The sequence below is a fragment of the Arachis ipaensis genome, chromosome B4 (genome assembly GCF_059453495.1).
Source record: "Arachis ipaensis isolate K30076 ecotype BB chromosome B4, ASM5945349v1, whole genome shotgun sequence".
In the NCBI taxonomy this organism is placed as follows: domain Eukaryota; kingdom Viridiplantae; phylum Streptophyta; class Magnoliopsida; order Fabales; family Fabaceae; genus Arachis; species Arachis ipaensis.
The window spans coordinates 117548054-117570006 of record NC_142439.1 but is presented as its reverse complement, the minus strand read 5'-3'; the positions used below and the strand labels follow the sequence as shown (position 1 = coordinate 117570006).

The 21953-nt window shown below is 36.1% G+C and overlaps 1 protein-coding gene across 1 annotated transcript; it reads left to right on the top strand.

The window, feature by feature from the left end:
* The first annotated feature begins 10697 nt into the window (after positions 1-10697).
* On the top strand, positions 10698-13908 carry LOC148568913 (putative LRR receptor-like serine/threonine-protein kinase At3g47570). The gene is made up of 2 exons (XM_088484822.1): positions 10698-13305; positions 13505-13908. Exons 1-2 carry the CDS (start codon positions 11904-11906, stop codon positions 13906-13908), a joined length of 1806 nt encoding a protein of 601 aa, XP_088340948.1. The 5' UTR covers positions 10698-11903.
* Positions 13909-21953: the final 8045 nt, after the last annotated feature.

Sequence of the window (21953 nt, the reverse complement as noted above, 5' to 3'; positions counted from 1 at the left end):
ACAGGTCGGGGTTCTCGCTCTTGACCTGGATCTTTCTCCTTTGGATCATGATAAGATTGTGGTTGACGGAGCTATCGTTTCTCCTCCCCGACCTGTTTTCAAATCCGAGCTGAAGACTCGGGGGCAGAGGATAATGGAATCCCCTCCCCGACCAGAAGATGCCCCGATTTCTTCAAAGGCTCCCGTGGATCCCGCTCTGTCTTCTATTGGTGCTGCTCCGACTTCTCTCTCTGGTCCTGATGGTGCTTGACGATCGGTTTTTCTATCGGTAAAGAAATATAAAAATATGATCGCGTTGTAAGTATAGCTTCTAAACCAACAGAAAATCTTTTCGTACAAACGTTTTGGTTGTCACAAGTAACAAACCCCTTTAAAATTGATAACCGAAGTATTTAAACCTCAGGTCATCTTCTCAAGGAACTGCAGGGAGGTATGTTCTTATTAATGGTTATGAGTTTTGTAAATTGGGAGTTTTGAAAGTAAGGGACAAGTAATTTAATTGACAAATAAAATAAATAAATAACTGTAAAATAAACTCTTGGCAAGGTATGAAAATTCGGAAGTCCTATCCTAGTTACTCCTATGAGAATGGAAGTTAATCCCACTTAGTTAACCCTTATGAAAGTAAGGAAAAGTCAAGTGAACTAATTAGTTAGATTCCCAAGTCCTAGCCAACTCCTAAGGAAAGACTAGAGTTAGTGGAATACCAGGCAATTAGCCGACATAACAACCAATCACGAATAGTTGATAACTCAAGAGCTTCCAGTTAATCAATTAAAGCCAATAATATAAAAAGCTAAATAAGAATCTTAGATCTGAAATACCTCAATTGCATTAATAAGAGAAAATCAATCTAAACATAAAGAGTTCACAAGTCAATCTGGCAACATAAGTAATTAAAGGATAACATTAAAGTATCTGAAAGTAAAAGAAAAATATAAAGTAAAAGAAATATTGAACCTGATGAAGAGTTGAAATCCTAAATCATTTAAGAGGAATCCTAATCCTAAAACCTAAGAGAGAGGAGAGAACCTCTCTCTCTAAAAACTACATATAAACTATGAAAAGTGAATAATTCAATGCCTCTCTTTGAATGGATACATTCTCCCACTTTATAGCCTCTAATATGTGTTTTCTGGGCCAAAAACTGGGTCAAAAACAGCCCAGAAATCGCCCCCAGCGTATTCTGGTACATACAGGTCACGGGAAAGTGACGCAGAAGCGTCGTCCACGCGTTTGCGTGGATTGCGTTTCTGACAGGTCACGCGTCCGTGTGATCCACGCGTTCGTGTCTCCTGGATTCGGTGCAGCTATGGAAAATTATATATCGTTGTGAATCCCCAGATGTTAGCTTTTCAACGCAACTAGAACCATCTCATTTGGACCTTTGTAGCTCAAGTTATGATCGTTTGAGTGCGAAGAGGTCAGACTGGACAGCTTAGCAACTTCTTCAACTTCTTGTATTCCTTCCACTTTTGCATGCTTCCTTTCCATCCTCTGAGTCATTCCTGCCCTGTAATCTCTGAAATCACTTAACACACATATCAAGGCATCGAATGGTAATAAGAGAGGATTAATATTAGCAAATATAAGTCCAAAGAAGCATGTTTTCAATCATAGCACAAAATCAGGAAGGAGAATGTAAAACATGCATTTTGTATGAACAAGTGTATGAAAGATTGATAAAATCTACTCAATTGAACACAAGATAAACCATAAAATAGTGGTTTATCAGTGCTCCGACTAATCTTCCTGGCTCTGGTGGTGATCCGACTGCTCTCCCTGGTTCTGGTGGTGACAACCTTCCTTTTCCTAACTAAAAATTATTATGGCTATATGGGGACTCGGCCTGTGGGTCCCCCCCCCCCTTTTAAACAATTTATCTTTATGTTTGTGGTGTTTATTCTCTGACAATTCTGTGGTTTTTTTTGGCCATAAACAAAATAAAAAATACCCTTTTTTGGATAAGGGTTTTTAGGTTATCTTTTGTGTTGGTCTGCATGCTTTTTGCTTTGGTTTTTGGGAACCTCTTTCGATCTTTCTTGTTTTTTCCAAAAACCTTTTGCTTAAATTTTACTTTGAACTTTTTTCAAAGTTTTTGGGATAGTATTCAGCCTTTGGTTTTTGACGCATTTTTTATCTCTTTGTTCCTTATACTCAATTTTGGGTTTTATTGAGTTTTCATAACTTCGGTTATTTTTGCGATGCATTTCGTTCGTCCTCGGTTTTCCGACTTTAAGATCGATTAATTTCCGAGTTCTTTTTATGATTTGCTTATATAACCTCTTTACGCCGACTTGTACCTCATCCTTTTATCCTAACGACCATCTAGGTCGGTTCATGGGATTTTCACGCTTTGTCGAGCTTAAGTCTGCGCGTTTCGTAGAAAGAGTAAAAAATGGAAAGGAATTTACAAGAGATATTATAAAAGATCTTTATTTATTTGCAAAGGTACTTTATTACTACTAAGGGTTTTTTATTATTTGTAGCCCCTTAGCCTCTACTTTGATGCCTCGTTAAAAACCCCCCTCCAGGAAAAACCCTTTCTTTTGGGAAAAAACCATGAAGTTGGAAAAAGAGTACATCAGGGAGTAGAGTTTGCTTTTAACTATAGTACCTTTTCATATTACAAGCATGCCACGACCTAGGTAGCTCGGTGCCGTTCAAGTCGGTCACTTTATAATAACCCTTTCCTAAGACCTCATTAATTTTGTATGGTCCCCTGCAGTTAGCAGCGAGCTTTCCTTCTCCAGATTTGTTGACTCCGATGTCGTTTCTGATTAAGATCAAGTCGTCTGGGGCAAAATTCCTTCGAATGACCTTTTTGTTGTATCTGGTAGTCATCCTTTGCTTCAATGCTGCTTCTCTTATCTGGGCTTGTTCTCGGATTTCAGGGAGCAGTTCAAGTTCCTCTCTATGCCCTCATATGCTCCCGACCTCATCGTAGAAGATCACCCTTGGGCTTTGCTCATTGATTTCTACTGGTATCATGGTTTCCACGCCATAGGCAAGTCGGAAGGGTGTTTCTCCTGTGGCAGACTGTGGTGTTGTCCGATAAGCCATAATACTTGGGAGAGCTCTTCAGCCCAAGCTCCCTTTGCATCTTGCAGTCTTTTCTTCAATCTTGCCAGTATAACTTTGTTGGCTGCCTCGGCTTGTACATTTACTTGTGGATGTTCTACCGAGGTGAATTGGTGTTTAATCTTGATACTGGCTACCAGGCTTTTGAAGGTTGAGTCGGTGAACTGAGTTCTATTATCCGTGGTGATGGAATGAGGTACTCCATACCCTGTGATGATATTTTTGTAGAGGAACTTCCAACTTCTCTGAGCGGTGATGGTGGCTAAGGGTCCTGCTTCTATCCACTTTGTGAAGTAGTCTATTCTCACTATTAAGTATTTTACTTGTCCTGGGGCTTGGGAAAAAGGTCCTAATAGGTCCATCCCTCATTTTGCAAAAGGCCATGGAGAAGTTATACTGATGAGCTCCTCAGGGGGAGCTACGTGGAAATTGCATTCATTTGGCATGGTTGGTACTTCTTTACAAATTCTGTGGCATCCTTCTGCAAGGTCGGCCAGTAGAACCCAGCTCGAATTATCTTTCTGGCTAGCGACCTGGCTCCGAGATGGTTTTCGTAGATTCCATTATGAACCTCCTCTAACACTTTAGTTGTCCTTCAGGTCGGAACGTACTTTAGTACTGGTATTGATATTCCTCTTTTATAGAGGATATTTTTACAAGAGTGTAGTGTTGTGCTTCCCTCCGAATATTCTTAGCCTCTTTTTTCTCTTTGGGGAGGATGTCGAATTTTAGGTATTCGACTAAGGGGTTCATCCCTCCAAGCTCTAACCCGGTGACTTCAAGGACATTTTGTTTGGCTTCTGCTTTAACTACAGAGGGTTCTTGGAGAGTTTCCTAGATCAGACTTCTATTATTCCCCCTTGGTTTGGTACTTGCTAACTTGGAGAGGGCGTCTGCTCTGCTGTTAAGATCCCGAGTTATATGCCTGATCTCAGTTTCTACAAAATGCCCGAGATGCTCCAAGGTTTTGTCCAAGTATCTATTCATATTTGGGTCTTTGGCCTGATATTCTCTATTTATTTGGGAGGTCACCACTTGGGAGTCGCTGAATATCATCACTTTTGTTGCACCGACTTCTTCTGCCAACTTTAGTCCCGCGATCAAGGCTTCATATTCCGCCTGATTATTGGAAGCTGTGAATTCAAATTTGAGGGAAACCTCTATTTATGTTCCCCCTTCATTGGCCAGTATTATGCCGGCGCCGCTTCCTGTCTTGTTTCAGGATCCATCTACATATAGTTCCCATGTAGTTGGCTTTTCCTCTTGATCCCCTGCATATTCTACTATGAAGTCGGTGAGGCATTGGGCTTTAATTGCCGTCCGGGTTTCGTACTTCAAGTAAAACTCGGAAAGCTCTATTGCCCACTAAACCATTCTCCCCGCAACATCCGTTTTTTGGAGGATTTGCTTCATGGGTTGGTTCGTTCGGACTCTTATTGTGTGAGCTTGGAAGTAAGGCCGTAACCTTCGTGAGGCTATTAATAATGAGTAAGTGAACTTCTCTAGTTTTATGGTACCTCAGTTCAGGACCTTGTAGAACTTTGCTGGTGAAGTATACATGATGCTGTCCGACCTCATCCTCTCGTATTAGAGCTGATGCTACAGCTTTGTCTGCTACGGACAAATATAGGATGAGTTCTTCCCCAACTAAAGGTTGGGTCAGGATTGGAGGTTGGCTTAAAAACCTTTTAAACTCCTGGAATGCTTCTTCGTACTCTGGAGTCCATTCGAACCGGCATCCTTTTCTTAGTAGAGAGAACAGTGGAAGGGATCTTACTGCTGATCCTGCCAAGAACTTGGATAGGGCAGCAAGTCATCCGTTTAATTGTTGAACCTCTCTTAGGCAAGTTGGGCTTTTCATTTCTAGGATAGCTTTGCACTTGTCGAGATTCGCTTCGATCCCTCTTTGTGTCAGCATAACCACAGAAATTTTCCGGCCTCCACCACGAAGGTGCATTTTGCGGGATTTAGCCTCATCCCATGTAGCCTTATGGTGTTGAAAACTTGTGAGAGGTCTGTCAAGAGGTCGGTTTCTTCCTTGGTTTTCACCAGTATGTCATCTACGTAGACTTCTATTAAGTTCCCGAGGTGGGGAGCGAACACCTTATTCATCAGCCTTTGGTATGTGGCCCCAGCATTTTTTAATCCAAAAGGCATGACCACGTAGCAATAATTCGCTCTAGGCATGATGAATGATGTTTTTTCTTGGTCTGGCTTGTACATCGGGATTTGGTTGTATCCCGAGTAGGCATCCATAAACGACAAGTATTGATACCCCGAGCTGGAGTTTACTAGAGTGTCAATGCTTGGAAGTGGATATGGGTCTTTAGGACACGCCTTGTTCAGGTCAGTGTAGTCAACACACATCCTCCACTTGCCGTTTTATTTTTTGACTAGTACCACGTTTGCTAGCCATGTTGGATACTTGACCTCTCTGATGAAGCTGGCCTCTAAGAGCACCTGTACTTGCTCCTCTACCGCTTGAGCTCGTTTTGGACCGAGCTTACGCCTTCGCTGCTGTACGGGTCGCGACCTGGAATATACTGAGAGCCTATGGGACATGAGCTCAGGGTCTATCCCTGGCATGTCGGAAGCTTTCCAGGCGAAGAGGTTGGAATTATCTCGCAAGAGCTTTGTCAACCTCTGCTTTAGGTTTTCCTCTAGGCTGGCTCCTATGTTGGTATTTTTTCCTTCCTTCTCGCCGACCTGTATTTCTTCAATTTTTCCCCCCGGTTGCGGCCGCAGCTCTTCTTTGGCTCTTGCTCCGCCAAGCTCTATGGTGTGAACTTCCTTGCCTTTTCCCCTCAGGTTCAGGCTTTCATTGTAGTATTTTCTTGCCAATTTTTGGTCTCCCCGTACCGTTGCTATCCCCGCATATGTTGGGAATTTCATGCAAAGGTGAGGGGTGGACACCACCGCTCCAAGACGATTCAGGGTAGTTCTACCAATCAAGGCATTATATGCTGACCCGACGTCGATGACTATGAAGTCTATGCTCAGAGTTTTGGATTTTTTCCCCCTTCCAAAGGTCGTGTGGAGGGGTAGGAATCCTAGTGGTTTTATTGGCGTATCGCCTAACCCGTACAGGGTATCAGGGTAAGCCCTTAATTCCTTTTCATCCAATCCTAGTTTGTCGAACGCGGGCTTGAAAAGGATGTCTGCCGAACTCCCCTGGTCGACTAAAGTTCTGTGGAGATGGGCGTTCGCCAGGATCATGGTTATCACTACTGGATCATCGTGTCCAGGGATTATTCCTTGCCCATCTTCTTTTGTAAATGAGATAACTGGAAGGTTGGGTGATTCACTTCCGACCTGGTAAACTCGCTTTAGGTGTCTCTTGCGAGATGACTTAGTGAGTCCCCCTCCTGCAAAACCCCCCGAGATCATATGTATGTGTCTTTCTGGGGTTTGTGGTGGTGGGTCTCTTCTGTCCCCGTCATCTCGCTTTCTTTTCCCATGATTATCCGACCTTTCCATGAGATATCTGTCAAGTCGGCCCTCCCTGGCCAACTTTTCTATCACATTTTTAAGGTCGTAGCAATCATTCATTGAGTGACCGTACATTTTATGGTACTCATAGTAATCGCCGCGGCTTCCTCCCTTTTTATTTTTGATGGGTCTAGGGGGCGGTAGTCTTTCAGTGTTGCATATTTCTCTGTATATGTCTACTACGGAAACTTTTAGAGGAGTATAAGAGTGGTATCTCCTCGGCCTGTCGGAATCGACCTCCTCTTTTTTCTTGGGCTCCCTCTCTTTCTCTTTTGCTGAGTGAGGGTGCCCCTGTCGCCAACTCGGCTCTCGTAATCTGGCATTCTCCTCCATGTTGATGTACTTTTCTGCTCTCTCTTGTACCTCGCTCAAAGAGGTGGGGTGCCTTTTTGATATGGACTGGGAGAAGGGACCCTCTCTAAGTCCATTTACTAGCCCCATGATGACTGCCTCTGTGGGCAGGTCTTGAATCTCCAAGCACGCTTTGTTGAACCTTTCCATGTAGTCTCGTAAAGGTTCTCCGACCTCCTGCTTTACTCCCAGGAGGCTTGGTGCATGCTTTACTTTATCCTTCTGGATGGAGAACCTCATTAAGAACTTTCGCGAGAGGTCTTCGAAACTGGTGACCGACCTTGGAGGGAGGCTGTCGAACCACTTCATCGCTGCTTTTGACAAGGTGGTCGGGAAAGCTTTGCAACGAGTTGCATCGGAAGCATCAGCCAGATACATCTGACTTTTGAAGTTGCTTAAGTGATGATTTGGGTCTGTGGTCCCGTCATAGAGGTTCATATCAGGGCTTTTGAAGTTTCTTGGAACCTTTGCCCTCATTATGTCCTCGCTGAACGGATCCTCTCCTCCCAAGGGCGACTCTTCTCGGTCGCCGCGGGAGTTCCGAATTTTAAGGGAGGATTCTAGCTTTAAGAGTTTTTCTTCTAACTCTTTTCGTCGCTCTATCTCTTCCCTTAGATTTCTCTCCACCTCTCGTTGTCGTTCTAATTCCTGTTCCAGCTGTTCTAAACGACCTTGGTGACCGTGGACCAACCCCATTATTTCGGTCGCATGGGGTAGTCCTTCCTTTCCTGACTCGCGTCCCTCCGAGGAGTTTACCTTCGGATTTTTTAGCCCCGAGGTGCCTTCTCTGTGTTGGTCGTTTGCTCCCTGGTGGAGGGTCAGGTCCGCGTCATTATTTCTAGTGTCCAGATTTTCCTATTCTGAATCAGACGCCGTATAACCATCTTCTGGTGAATTGTCCGCCATTATTGGTTGATCTCTCGGGTCCCCGGCAACGGCGCCAATGTTACGATGGGTAACTGGAGATTAATAGGCTGGACTCGTTGGGTTGACCCAATCGTCTGAGGAAGGAAGCCTTCGAGCAGGTTTGTGTTCCAGAGCCTCCGTCCGAATTGTGTGTGAGAGAATGAGGGTTGGTACCTGCAAGAACACTCCGATGCCTAAGTCAGCAAGGGTGTGAGCAGGTCTAGAGAGTATTGGGACTTAGAGATACCTGAAGGGTGTCAGTGTATTTATAGTGGTGAACCAATAACTACCGTTGGAGTTGTTCCACCTTTTAAGGGGAATAACCGTCCCTTTATCTTAGGGAAGTTGAGATATGGCTCCTGGAAATGGGTTGAGAGATTTTAGGGGCAGTTATTTCAGTGTTATCTGCCAGCTGATCTTCATCCCCAATTTCCTTAGGGCAAGTCGTCATCAGAACCGACTTCTTGGCAAATAGAGATATCAGATATAAATTGGCAACTAGAGATAACTGATAAAGATCGGCAAATAGAGATAACAGATATAAATCGGAAAGTAGAGATGACAGATGTAGATCGGCAAATAAATATACCAGAGATTATTCGAAAAATAGAGATGACAAATATTTGATCGGAAAAACAGATATAGATCGGCAAATAAATATACCAGAGATGATTTGAAAAACAAAGATGACAGAAATTTGATCGAAAAAACAGATATAGATCGGCAAATAGATATACCAGAGTTGAATTGAAAAATAGAGACGACAAATATTGATCGGAAAAATAGATATAGATCGGCAAATAAATATAGCAGAGATGATTTGAAAAATAGAGATGACAGATATTTGATCAGAAAAGCAGATATAGATCGGCAAATAAATATACCAGAGTTGAATTGAAAAATAGAGATGACAAATATTGATCGGAAAAACAGATATAGATCGGCAAATAAATATACCAAAGATGATTTGAAAAATAGAGATGACAGATATTTGATTGGAAAACAGATATAGATCGGCAAATAAATATACCAGAGATGATTTGAAAAATAGAGATGACAGATATTGATCGGAAAAATAAATATAGATCGACAAATAAATATACCAGAGATGATTTGAAAAATATAGATGACAGATATTTGATCGGGAAAACAGATATAGATCGACAAATAGATATATCAGAGTTGAATTGAAAAATAGAGATGACATATATTGATCGGAAAAACAGATATAGATCGACAAATAAATATACCAGAGATGATTTGAAAAATAGAGATGACAGATATTTGATCGGAAAAACAGATATAGATCAGCAAATAGATATAACAGATATAGATGGGCAAATAGGAATAACAGATATAAATCGAAATATAGAGATGATTGATATAAATCGAAAAATATAGATGATTGATATAAATCGGAAAATAGATATAGATCGGAAAATAGAGATGACTGATATAAATTGACAAATAGAGATGATTGATATAAATTAGAAAAATAGAGATGATTGATATAGATCGAAAAATAGATATAGATCGGCAAATAGAGATGACTGATATAAATCGGCAAATAGAGATGATTGATATAAATCGAAAAATAGAGATGATTGATATAAATTGGAAAATAGATATAGATCTGCCTTTTTCGGGCCTTAATGATTTACTATATGACCTTTGTTTACAAAGGTGCAGGTAAGTTTGAAGCTATTGGAAGGAAATGGGGCCTATAGAAAGAAGAGTGTTTATTTCGAGGCCCCACGGTGGACACCAATTGTTCTTGTGTGATTACCTGAACGTGACCTCGGCTAGGGGAGCCGGCGCCGAGCTTTAGCCTTCAATACCGAGCTATAAGCTGGGATGATCCGAGCTCTTCGTCCAGAGAGATATCTCGTCACGGAGAGTATGAACAAAGGGGGAGTGTACCTACAAAAGGCACTCCGATGCTTAAGTTAGTACTGAGAATTCAGTGTATCATTTGAAGATAAAATATCATACCTTTATAGGTGAGATAAAATAGGTCGGTTACGTTTCTATTGATCATCTGAATTGAAGAGCAATTAATAGATTTTTAATAAATGATAATGTCTGATCAGACGTTTTTATTTCAGGATGTAGTCCGTTGAGTTTGATTGTAACGTATAACGTCGAGTTATAACATAAAGTGCCTAGTTATGGTGCATAATGCCGAGTTATTATATATAATGCCAAATTATGACATCAAATTTGTAATAGCCGTATCAATACGATAGCAAAATAATCAAAATATAGTATTCGATGTTTAGTATTCTAACTGGAACTTTAGTGTTTTCTTTCTATAAATATTTTATACCTTAAAACACTCCAATAATTATATTATAAATCATTAAATTTCTAATTTCTTGAATTTTTTTTTAAAAAATTATATTTGTGCATTTAGTTTTGATTTAAATATCATTATATTATTATTATGTTAAAATGTTGCCCCTCAAAAATTTCTTTCAAAGTATTCAAACTCCTAGTTCGAGCCCCATTTGTCAAGAAGATTAGAAGAAGACATGCTAAACTTCAACATTCACTCGTCTCAAGTCAATATGTCAACTATGAAACTTTCCACTAATACAACAATGGAAGCTGGATTTTAAACAAAAAATTGATAATGATATGTTTGAATTTTCAGAGTTTATTTTCAAATCCATAAATTATCAATTCATCTTTGGTGATGTACTTTTCATTCAAGAATAGGTTAACGATGGAAATAGTACTATATATATCCCATATAAGATCAAATACTTAGCAGTTAGAACAATATGCAACCTTCTAGCTACCTTGTTTTCTCTCCTTCAAACATGTCATCACATTTGTTACGTCTTTTCTTTCTTCTCTTCACTTCAAACACTGTTGCGTCTGCCTTAGGAAATGAGAGTGACCACCTTGCACTAATCAAATTCAAAGAATCAATATCTAGTGACCCTTTTGGAGTGTTATCCACTTGGAACAGCTCAACCCACTTTTGCAACTGGCAGGGAGTCAACTGTGGCAGCGAACATCAAAGAGTCACGGAGCTGACTTTAGATTCATATAATTTGCAAGGGTCCATATCACCGTACGTTGGCAACCTTTCCTTTCTTAGAGTTTTGAGCCTTCAGCGCAATAACCTCCATGGTCATGTTCCGCAAACAATAAGCCGGTTGTTTCGACTGCGGGCACTTGATTTAGGCAACAACAATTTAGTTGGGGAGTTTCCCATTGGCGTGTCTAACTGTTCTAAATTGCTGGGATTGAGATTATCCCACAATCATTTTGGTGGCCAAATACCAGTGGAGATCGGGTCTCTTGGGAATCTTGAAAGATTGTATCTTGTTTCAAACAAATTTTTAGGTCCAATCCCATTATCAATGTGGAACCTATCTTCTCTTGTTATTCTTACTGTGGCTTACAATAATTTGGAGGGAAATATACCTGACGAAGTAGGCCATTTGAAAAACTTGGTTACTATTTCACTGGGAGGTAATAAAATGTCTGGTAAGATTCCACACTCACTTTACAATTTGTCATCACTCTCTGGCTTAATACTTTCATTCAATCAATTTGAGGGTTCTCTTCCAAGCAACATGTTCTCCAACCTCCCAAATCTCAAGGACCTTGAACTGGATGGGAACCAATTTTCGGGTCCTATACCAACATCCATCACAACTGCATTTGGCCTTCAAATTGTTGATTTTTCTTACAACAATTTTGCTGGACAAGTCCCAAATCTAGGAAGCCTTCGAAATCTTTCAGCTCTATTTTTAGGTAGAAATGATCTTTGAGGGAATTCATTTACTAATGAATGTGAGTTCATAAAGTCTTTGATAAATTGTAGTAAGCTGCAAGAGTTTGGTTTTGAATACAATAATTTTGTAGGCCATTTGCCAAATTTCATTGGCAATTTGTCCACTAAGCTCACCATACTAGCATTTGGTGGAAATCAGATTTCTGGAAAAGTTCCAGCAGAATTAGGCAATCTTGTTAACTTAATTGGACTGGGAATAGAGAACAACCACCTAACTGAGTTCATTCCAACTTCTTTTGGTAACTTTCAAAAGTTGCAACGTTTGTATATGAACAATAACAAATTTTCAGGAGAAGTACCTGCTATCATAGCTAACCTAAGCCAATTATCTGATCTACATTTGTCACATAATATGTTAAATGGAAGCATTCCTTCAGCCATTGGAAATTGCAAGAGATTAGAGTATCTAGATTTTTCATATAACAACCTTAGTGGAATAATACCATCACAAGTATTTGAAATTCCATCTTTGTCAATCTTGTTGGACGTTTCACACAACTCATTAAGTGGTAGTTTATCGAGTGAAATAGGCCTGCTTAAAAGTATTGGTACACTAGATGTCTTTGAGAATCATCTGTCTAATGAGATTCCGGAAGTAATAGGAGAATGTGAGAGTTTGGAGTACCTTTATTTGCAGGGGAATTCCTTTCATGGAATCATACCACCTTCTCTGGCTTCTCTAAAAGGTCTTCGACACTTATACCTATCGCGGAATCAGTTGTCCGGAATAATTCCACAAGAACTGCAGAACATTTCTGTTTTGGTATACTTCAATGCTTCTTTTAACATGTTAGAGGGTGAGGTACCAATGAACGGCGTGTTCCGAAACGCAACTGAAGTTTCATTGAGTGGCAATGGCAAGCTTTGTGGAGGGATCTCAAGCTTAAGGCTTCCACCGTGTCCTTCAAAAGCTACAAAAAAGAGAAAACATCATGGATTCAAGATTTGGATGATAGTTATCATAACATCTTCAGTTGTGTTTCTTCTTTTGCTTTCATCAATTTTTGCACTCGTTTCTAGAAGAAGAAGACAAAGAAAAGCATCTGTTGATTCAACAAATGAAAAAGTGCCCAGAGTATCATATCAGAACCTATATAATGCAACAAATGGGTTCTCAACAGAGAACTTAATAGGATCCGGTGGTTATGGCTCTGTGTATAAAGCAATACTTGATTCTGCAGAAGAAGTTGTTGCTGTAAAGGTTCTAAACCTTCAACTGAAAGGAGCCCACAAAAGTTTCACGGCTGAATGCAATGCTTTAAGAAATATCAGGCACAGAAATCTAGTGAAGATTGTAACATGTTGCTCTAGTGTGGATTACAAGGGAAATCATTTTAAGGCTCTGGTTTACGAGTACATCTCAAATGGAAGCTTAGACAAATGGTTGCATCCCAATAGAGAAAGTTCGAACCAACTAAGAATGTTAAACCTGCAGCAGAGATTAGAAGTTATTAGGGGCGTTGCTTCCGCAATGCATTATCTTCACTATGAATGTGAGCAGCCAGTAATTCATTGTGATTTGAAGCCGAGCAATGTCCTTCTTGGAGATAACATGGATGCTCAAGTGAGTGATTTCGGTTTAGCAAGACTTATCTCAGCAGTTGATGGCAACTCTCAGAACCAAACCAGCACCAGTGGAATCAAAGGAACAATAGGTTATGCTCCTCCAGGTAATTTATTTAAGGAAAAAATGCAATTAATCCCTTAGTTCAGTAGTTTAGAGTGTAAAGTGCAAATGAGTGAACGCTCACAAATTTAATTGCATTTTTCTTCTTGTCTAATATTGTTTTCACTCGAGATTCACTAAATATCCATTTATTTTCATCCTTTGTATCTCTTACTTTTTTTTCCTTCTAAAATGCATCGTAGAATATGGAACAAGTTCTCAAGTGTCAATAGAAGGTGACATATATAGCTTTGGCATTCTTGTTTTGGAGATGCTAACCAGGAAAAGACCAACAGAGGAAATGTTCAAAGATGGGTGTAGCCTCCACAACTATGTTCGTGATGCATGTCCAGATAATATCTTGGAGATTGTTGATGCAACTCTGCTGTTATTGATAGGTGAAGAAATTCAAACACCAACAGCTGCAGAAGAAAATAATCATATTGAGAATGCAGGACATTTGGAGAGTAATGTTGAGAACTGCTTATTCTCATTATTCAAGATTGGTCTTGCTTGTTCTGTGGACTCACCAAGAGAAAGGATGAATATGATGGAAGTCAATAGAGAACTCAACATTATCAAAAATAATTATGGATTACTTATGTGACACAATCTGTTGGTTAACAGTTCAGGCAGTTTGTTGAAACTATCCTGAACAATTTAGTATTTCAATATTGTCTTTAATGTGTAAGTCAAACAAAATCCTATGAGTATTGAATGTCATGAATAATTCTTGATTTGTTCAACAAGTCATGCTAGTTTTTTATGCGAGCAAATATGAAAGAGTGTAATTGTGAAACAATTTTTGTCTTAATTTCTTCGTATATATATCAACTATGTTATGTATACATTAAAATCAGTCATTAAAGTTAGTCACTAATATAAAATACATGTTTAGAATTTAAATATACCTTAAAAATACATTAAATTACACATATATTTATATACAAATATATTAGTAACTGATTTTAGTAATTAATTTTAGTGTACAAATAATATATATATGGTGATTTTTTCGATACCCAATTAATCTGAGGGTATTGCATACCCTTTTTACATGTTTCAATTAATTGGTAACAAGTGTATTCATTAATTTCAATCAGCAAAACAAATTTTTAATTTTTAAAAATAAAAAATAATGAATTTAATACATGTATTAAGTACTTTATATATACATATCTTAATACATTTAACTTTGGTTAAATTAAATCACCATATGTAGTAAACTTTAAATAAATTATTTAAAAGAAAAAAAAGAATTAAAATTGGGCCGTTGTATATGCTACGGGAGAAAGAGGGAAGAACATAGAACCCTAATCCTTTTCATCTAATTTCGTCTTTTTCTCTTTTTTATATTCACAGAAAAAATTCGTTTTCATCTTCTTCCTTCTCCTTCACTCTTAGAATATACCTTCTTTTTCCATCGTTCTTTTTACTATTCTTCAATTCAAAGTCGCCGATTTTGTTGTTGGAACCTAGAACAATCGATCCGTTCTTCCATTCAAAGTCGCCAACATAACAAATCTCTCTGTCTTTAAACCAAATACTGCCACACTCTCAGCATTTGCAAATTGTTACAAGTAAGTCACTCTTTGTTCTCTTTTTTTTCTCTTGTTTCATTCTTTCCATTGATTAAAATTAGTACTATTTGTCTACTACTAGTAATCGGTACAAGTGTGTTTATTCTTTGTTACTGTTTATCATTTACATAATCTATTTTAAAGCCTATTATCTTTGATTTTTTTCTCTTTTTTTCTCCTTCAGTAGCAATACTATTTCATTAATTTAGAATCACCAAAACAAAGAGTACTTCAAAGAGTACTAGAAAAAAATTAATAGTAACAATTCTTAATAATCCTACAACATAGATACAGGTTATAGCTCATATAAAATTTCGAGTATTGATGATTATAATATTCTATTTATGATTTATTAGTTTATACTTGATTATATAGTTGTGATGTTCATTTTGAGCGGCTGAATAAATTAATAAAAATTGGTATACAAATTTACCAGAAACAGAGCAATTAATTTTAAGTATTTTATAATATTTACTTGTATAAAATTTGCTTTGAACATATAGGCTTAAATTAGTTATGTAATAGTGATCATTATTGAGTTAAAATTATTGTATACGTGATCTTTTGTAATTACTTATAATACAAAATTATATCTTTAAAGTTTCTTGATTTTTATTTAATGATAGTTTTGTGACATGAAGGTAAGGAAGAAGTTATAAATTTAATTTGTTAAAAATCAGTCACTCCTTCAATTAGTTGTATAAGAAAATGATGCATTATTTTGCAATGTTTGAAAAGTCAACTGCTGTTAAAATTCTCTTTGTAAATAATGTAATTAGGGATTACTTTTCTATAGTATTTAAAGTGATATATACAGTAAAAATTTGTAAACATACCCTTTTTTGTTGTTGATTTTTATATAGTTTTTAATCAATAGAAATTTCTTTGAATGATAACAATTGTTGACACATTCTATAAAAAAAATCTGTCGTAACAAAATCCATTCTTACAAAAGAAAGAAAATTGAAAATTTTAAAATATAAATATATAAGATTGTTATAAATTTTAATTTATATATAGAAAGATTCTATAACAATAGATAGCTACCACAAAAGAATTGCATTACAAAGTACTAGTACTAAAATGACTTATTTATATCATTTATAGTTAACGAATTCTATTTAGAATTTTTTCAACTGATGCATTAAGAAGTAACATATACTCTTATTTTTTAACTAAATTCTTGTTCTTTTCCTCAAATTTTTTGTATGACTTGATAATGGTATTTTTTCAGATTGTATGACTTCATGATCAAATCTATAGCAATGCGTATCCTAGTTACATCATCAACCTTTAAATGATAAAATCAGTAGTAAATCACACTTATGTAATTAGAAATTAAACAATTAGAAGTTTATCATGTAATGTAACTTACATAAATGTTATAATCATCAATCTAAATACAATTCTTCATCCAAGTTGCTACCCAAATACCGCAATCAAAGTTATGTTAAATTTTATATGAAAAAAAAATACTAATTAGACAATGTGACAAAAGAAAAAAGATTGCTTGATAAACTAAATAAAGAGCTAGAAAATTATGAGTCATTTCTTTGTCTTCCTATTGCAAGAACTTTCAAAATGAAAAACTTAGACACCTTAGGCCTAATCGTACTCTCAGAATCACATATGTTTTTATAAATGGTAAAAATAGTATAAATGAAGATGTAAAATTGATGTTATAAATATTTGAATATATAACAGTTGCTTAATGCTGAATATTTTAAGTGCTTTCTTCTTAGGATCCGAGTTGAAATCCAACAAAATTACTTGACACTGATTCATGTCGAAGATAACAAGATACCAATGAAGATTATCTTCATTAATAGGCACATAAATCTGTACATATATACAAGAATTAATTGTTTTTTATTTGTGATAGTTAAAAAATATAATTCTATTTATGAAGAGTATTAAAATTTCTATCACGAGAGTGACTTCAATATAAAGTCTCATGTAGTCATAAGACTTATTATCCAAAATAAACTTATTATCACTATTAATTTTTTTTTCTAATACTCTTTGAAGTACTCTTTGTTTTGGTGATTCTAAATTAATGAAATAGTATTGCTACTAAAGAAAAAAAAAAGAGAAAAAAAATCAAAGATAATAGGCTTCAAAATAGATTATATAAACGATAAACAGTAACAAAGAATAAACACACTTGTACCAATTATTAGTCGCAAAAAATTGTACTAATTTTAATCAATGGAAAGAATGAAACAAGGAAAAAAAAAAGAGAACAAAGAGTGACTTACTTGTAACAATTTGCAAATGCTGAGAGTGTGGCCGTATCTGGTTTAGAGACAGAGAGATTTGTTATGTTGGCGACTTTGAATGGAAGAACGGTAAAAAGAACGATCTGATTGTTTTGGGTTCCAACAACAAAATCGGCGACTTTGAATTGAAGAATAGTAAAAAGAACGATGGATTGTTCTGGGTTACAGCAACAAGATCGACGACTTCCAAAGATTAGAAGGAGGAGGAAAAAGAAGGTATATCCTGAGAGTGAAGGAGAAGGAAGAAGACGAAAACGAATTTTTTCTGTAAATATAGAAAAGAAAAGAAGACGAAATTAGATGAAAAGAATTAGGATTCTATGTTCTTCCCTCTTTCTCCAGTAACATATACAACGGCCCAATTCTAATTCTTTTTCTTTTTTTTAAATAATTTATTTAAAATTTACCACATATGGTGGTTTGATTTAACCAAAGTTAAATATATGTACAATGTATTAAGATATGTATATATAAAGTATTTAATACATCTATTAAATTCATTATTTTTTATTTTTAAAAATAAAAAATTCATTTGCTGATTGGAATTAATGAATACACTTGTCATCAATTAATTGTAATATGTAAGAAGGATATGTAATACCCTCAAATTAGTTGGGTATCGAAGAAATAACCTATATATATATATATATATATCCAACTTAGAATGATTCCCTTGTTTCAGATTTTGCACGGCAATCATAAGCATTCAGTTAATCATAAAATGCTTCTTGTGCAATTGCATTAAAATTATTTCACATTTAATTTTTCTTTTAGAAAAAAGGAGTTGCTCCGTAATAATAGAGTTAAATAATATCAAAATTTTCTTTCGTTTTTTGAAAAAAAATCTAGGAGACTAACTCTATATATAACCTTTTAAGTTTAAAAAAATAATAAATTAATTGATGATAACTAAACATTATTATTAGATTAAAAATCTAATTAAATATATGATTAATTTGTTAATTGTGTAGAAACTAATAGAAAGTAAAACTGGTCCAATAACAAATTTCAGGCCCACAAATTTTAAGAGAATAGTTACTGATCATACCAACACTTTTTCATCAGATAAAAAACAAACTTAAGGCCAAATTGTTGATCCAAACCCAAGATCATATAACACTCTCATGGCTCAAGAAAATGGTTGTTAACTAAAAAATGAAACTTCATTTCCATGTTTGAACCAAATCAAAGCCACCAAACCAGTTTTATCTCTTCTTTCTTCTCTACCCTCTCACCCACGTGAAGCATAACTAAAGGAAGCAAGAAAGAGGAAGTCTAATTATGGTTCAAATCAAAAAAGAAAAAGTGGATTACTAAATTCAAGCAAGTCAGAAACTAGAGTTCAGAAAGCTAAGGTTAAATCAAGAGGCAAATCAAAAAAAAAAATTCATCTTGGTGTTTCATTGGTAACTTGAATTTAATATGATGGCAAAAGAAGATGCACTTACTTCTTACAACATTAAGAATGGCATATGTTCTTACTATACCAAGACCACCAGAAGTTGAAGGAGAGGCCATTGCAGAATGAGCCAAACAAAAATGGAACAACTATGACTATATATGCACTGGGCACATACTCAATGGCAAGGATGATGCACTGTTTGATGTCTACCAAAATATTGGGGGTGCAAAAGAACTATGGGATAAATTAGAGGTAGAATATATGGCCGAGAACGCAACAAGTAAGAAATTTCTTGTCACTCGCTTTAATAAATATAATATGGTTGATGGTAGATCTGTCATGGAACAACTACATGAAATTGAGCATATTTAAATAATTTTAAGCAACATAATATGCACATGGATGATACCATTATTGTATCTTTAATTATTGATAAACTCCCTTCATCATGGAAAGAATTCAAGAGAACCAAACATCTCTTGAGAAATTAAGCAATCACCTTCATCTTGAAGAAGTGTATCGTAAACAAGACAATACTAAAGAGCAAAATACTCATACTAATCTTCACGTAATGGAAGATGGAAAATCTAACAAGTCCAACAAGAAAAGATACCGAGATTTTAATAAATCTCAAGGTAACAATGGTAATATCAAAAAGAATAAAAAGAAAAATTGTTTTCATTATAGAAAACAAGGACATTTTAAGAAAGAATGTTGTTTTTTAAAAAAGAAGAAAGAAAAAAATGACACAGCAATCTTATTGCTGTTATTTCTGATATCAACATAATTGAAGACATTAGATCATGGTGGATAGACTCTGGTGCAACTCGACATGTCTGCAAGAATAAAGATTTTTCAAGATATTCAAAGAAGAGAAAGAGACTATTCTGTACATGGAAAATGCATCAACTGTTCAAGTAATGAGCAAAGGAACTGTGGAACTTGAATTCACTTCTGGAAGAGTACTTACTCTTACTGATATATATTCTGTACCTGAAGTCAGAAAAAAATTTAGTTTCTGTACCTTTACTTAATAAGTATGTGTTTAAGTCTGTATTTGAAGGAGACAAATTTAATCTGTCTGAGGGTGGAGTGTTTGTGGGTAAAAAATATCTATGTGAGAATATGTTTAAATTGAATATTGTAAATAATAATAATAATAATAATAATAATAATAATAATAATAATAATAATAATAATAATAATAATAATAATAATAATAATAATAATAATAATAATAATAATAATAATAATAATAATAATAATAATAATAATAATAATAATAATAATAATAATAATTGATAGTTTCAGTGGCTAAGAGAAGGGGGTTGAATCTTAGCCCCTCTTTCACTTGATAATACTTGCTGGTCTTTTAAAATAACTTCTGAAGACTTTTTGATTTTTGTCTCGTACCCAGCCACGAGACTTTTCTTTTTATCTCGTGACCCGACACGAGATATTTTCCACTTTTATCTCTTGTGCAGCAGAAACAGAAATTGAGTAGAAGAGAGAGAAAATTACACCCAGATATATCCTGGTTCAGCTGCTAAGTGCAGTGCAGCCTACATCCAGTCTCCATCACAACAATGATGGAATTTCACTATAATCATCTTTGATTACAGATACAATTCTCCCTAGGAACTACCTTTCCTATCCGGGACAAGTCCAGAATCTAAAACCCCAATCCTGAACTTGACTTGGTTACTGCCAAGCTTTCAATCTACTAAGTACTAATCCAACTTGCAAGGGGATTCCCACAGAATCATGAAACACAACACAGATGTACAAAGGACCTCTAAGGACATCTATGGCTTTTTTTTTAATTTTGCACTCTCTGCCTTTTTCCGCTCTATGGCTTTTTCTTTACAAATCTCACTTTTTCCTTTTTTCCATGAGACTCAAAGACATACAAAATTAAACAGAAAAATTACAAAATGAAAACATTGAAGGAGAATAAATTCTGTTAGCTTAGGTAGCTCTGAGAACTTTGTGCCTTGCACTCTCACTCCTTGCTTCAAACCCTGGCTGTTCACCCTTACTTATAGGAAGAAGCCTCCATGGTTGAAACCAAAGAAACCAAGCTAATCTTCTTCTTCTTCTTCATGCAAACCAGTTCGGCCAGAGAGAGAGGAGAAGTAACCGAATGCAATAACCAACATGCAATTACCTCTGGTTCTTCCTTGGTCACCAACAATCATCAATCCGAGCCTTCCATCTTGCCTTACTCTCCAAGATGAACTCTTAGCCCTTGATGCATGCTTGATGATGACAGCTTCATCTGCTCCAATCTCTGCCTCTTCCATCACGTAGCCACTGTAGCTACCTTCTGTGGTGGTTGAGCAGAATCAGAGTCAAGCCATCCCTCCAAGGATCTTCTTCTCTGACCGAGATCTTTTTCAACCATTTTTGGTATGGAGAAGTCAAGATCTCTTCACCAAATCTTACCATAAGTGATGAGAATCTTAGCCACAGCATACTTTTTGTTTTCTTTTTCCTGCCATTATTGTGATGGTCTTGTTACTTGCATCTTCATCTCTTCGGTAGCTAGCTTTAGCTTCCATGCTTTCTCTGTTGAAATGACCGAAGGAAGAAGAAAGAGTAGAGAGAGAAGAAAGGAAATATTCAATAGATTTGAGCAACAATTAATGCAACAAAGAGGGAGAATAAAAGTAAAACTCAAGTTTCCCACTTCCTTTTGCTGAATAGCGTGTAGAGTCATTAAAGCTATCAAATCAATTTCTCTCTCTCATTTATGTTTCCAATGCTAGCAAATTAAATTTTGAAATCCATCTCACAATAAGAAATGGATTCCGTTGGAAGCATGAAGCAATTTTGCTTTCTTTCTCATTTTGGTTTCGGATCAAGCATTGGAGTATCCAACCAAGATTTGAGTTGGGCTAATGATAATGTGAATTGAATCTAGCCCATCCAAGAATAATAATTTAGCCACACTTCTTTGATTGTTTGTATCAAAGCTAATGATAAAATCTATTGGACTTATTTCACACATTCTGGCCCAACTAACACAACCATGATTTCAGCCATATAAATTCAATACCAAGGCTGAGTATATGAATTGGGCTAGCCAATATTTTTCGACCCAACACCAAAATCTGCATTGCAAAACTATTTATCAATACATATGAATTAGAATCAAATTAATAATTTTGTATTTTAATTAAATCAATAATTTTTGTTCATCATCAAATTAAATTTAGAGTTTTCTAAACTCATCAATCTCCCCCTTGATGACAAATATTATTAAAATTGAAATGGAAAGAAATTAGAGTGTAGAATACTCCCTTTGCAGATTAGTATTTCTTTCCTTTCCAAATGTTACAAGGCTCCCCCTTAATATATGCTATTTTACCAAGGGAAGCTGTATACCTGT

Excerpts from the sequence above, each read along its gene's own strand:
- LOC148568913 (XM_088484822.1), top strand. The coding sequence starts at position 11,904 with ATGAACAATAACAAATTTTCAGGAGAAGTACCTGCTATCATAGCTAAC. Across the intron at positions 13,306-13,504 it reads AATAGGTTATGCTCCTCCAG|AATATGGAACAAGTTCTCAA; the intron begins GTAATTTATTTA and ends AATGCATCGTAG.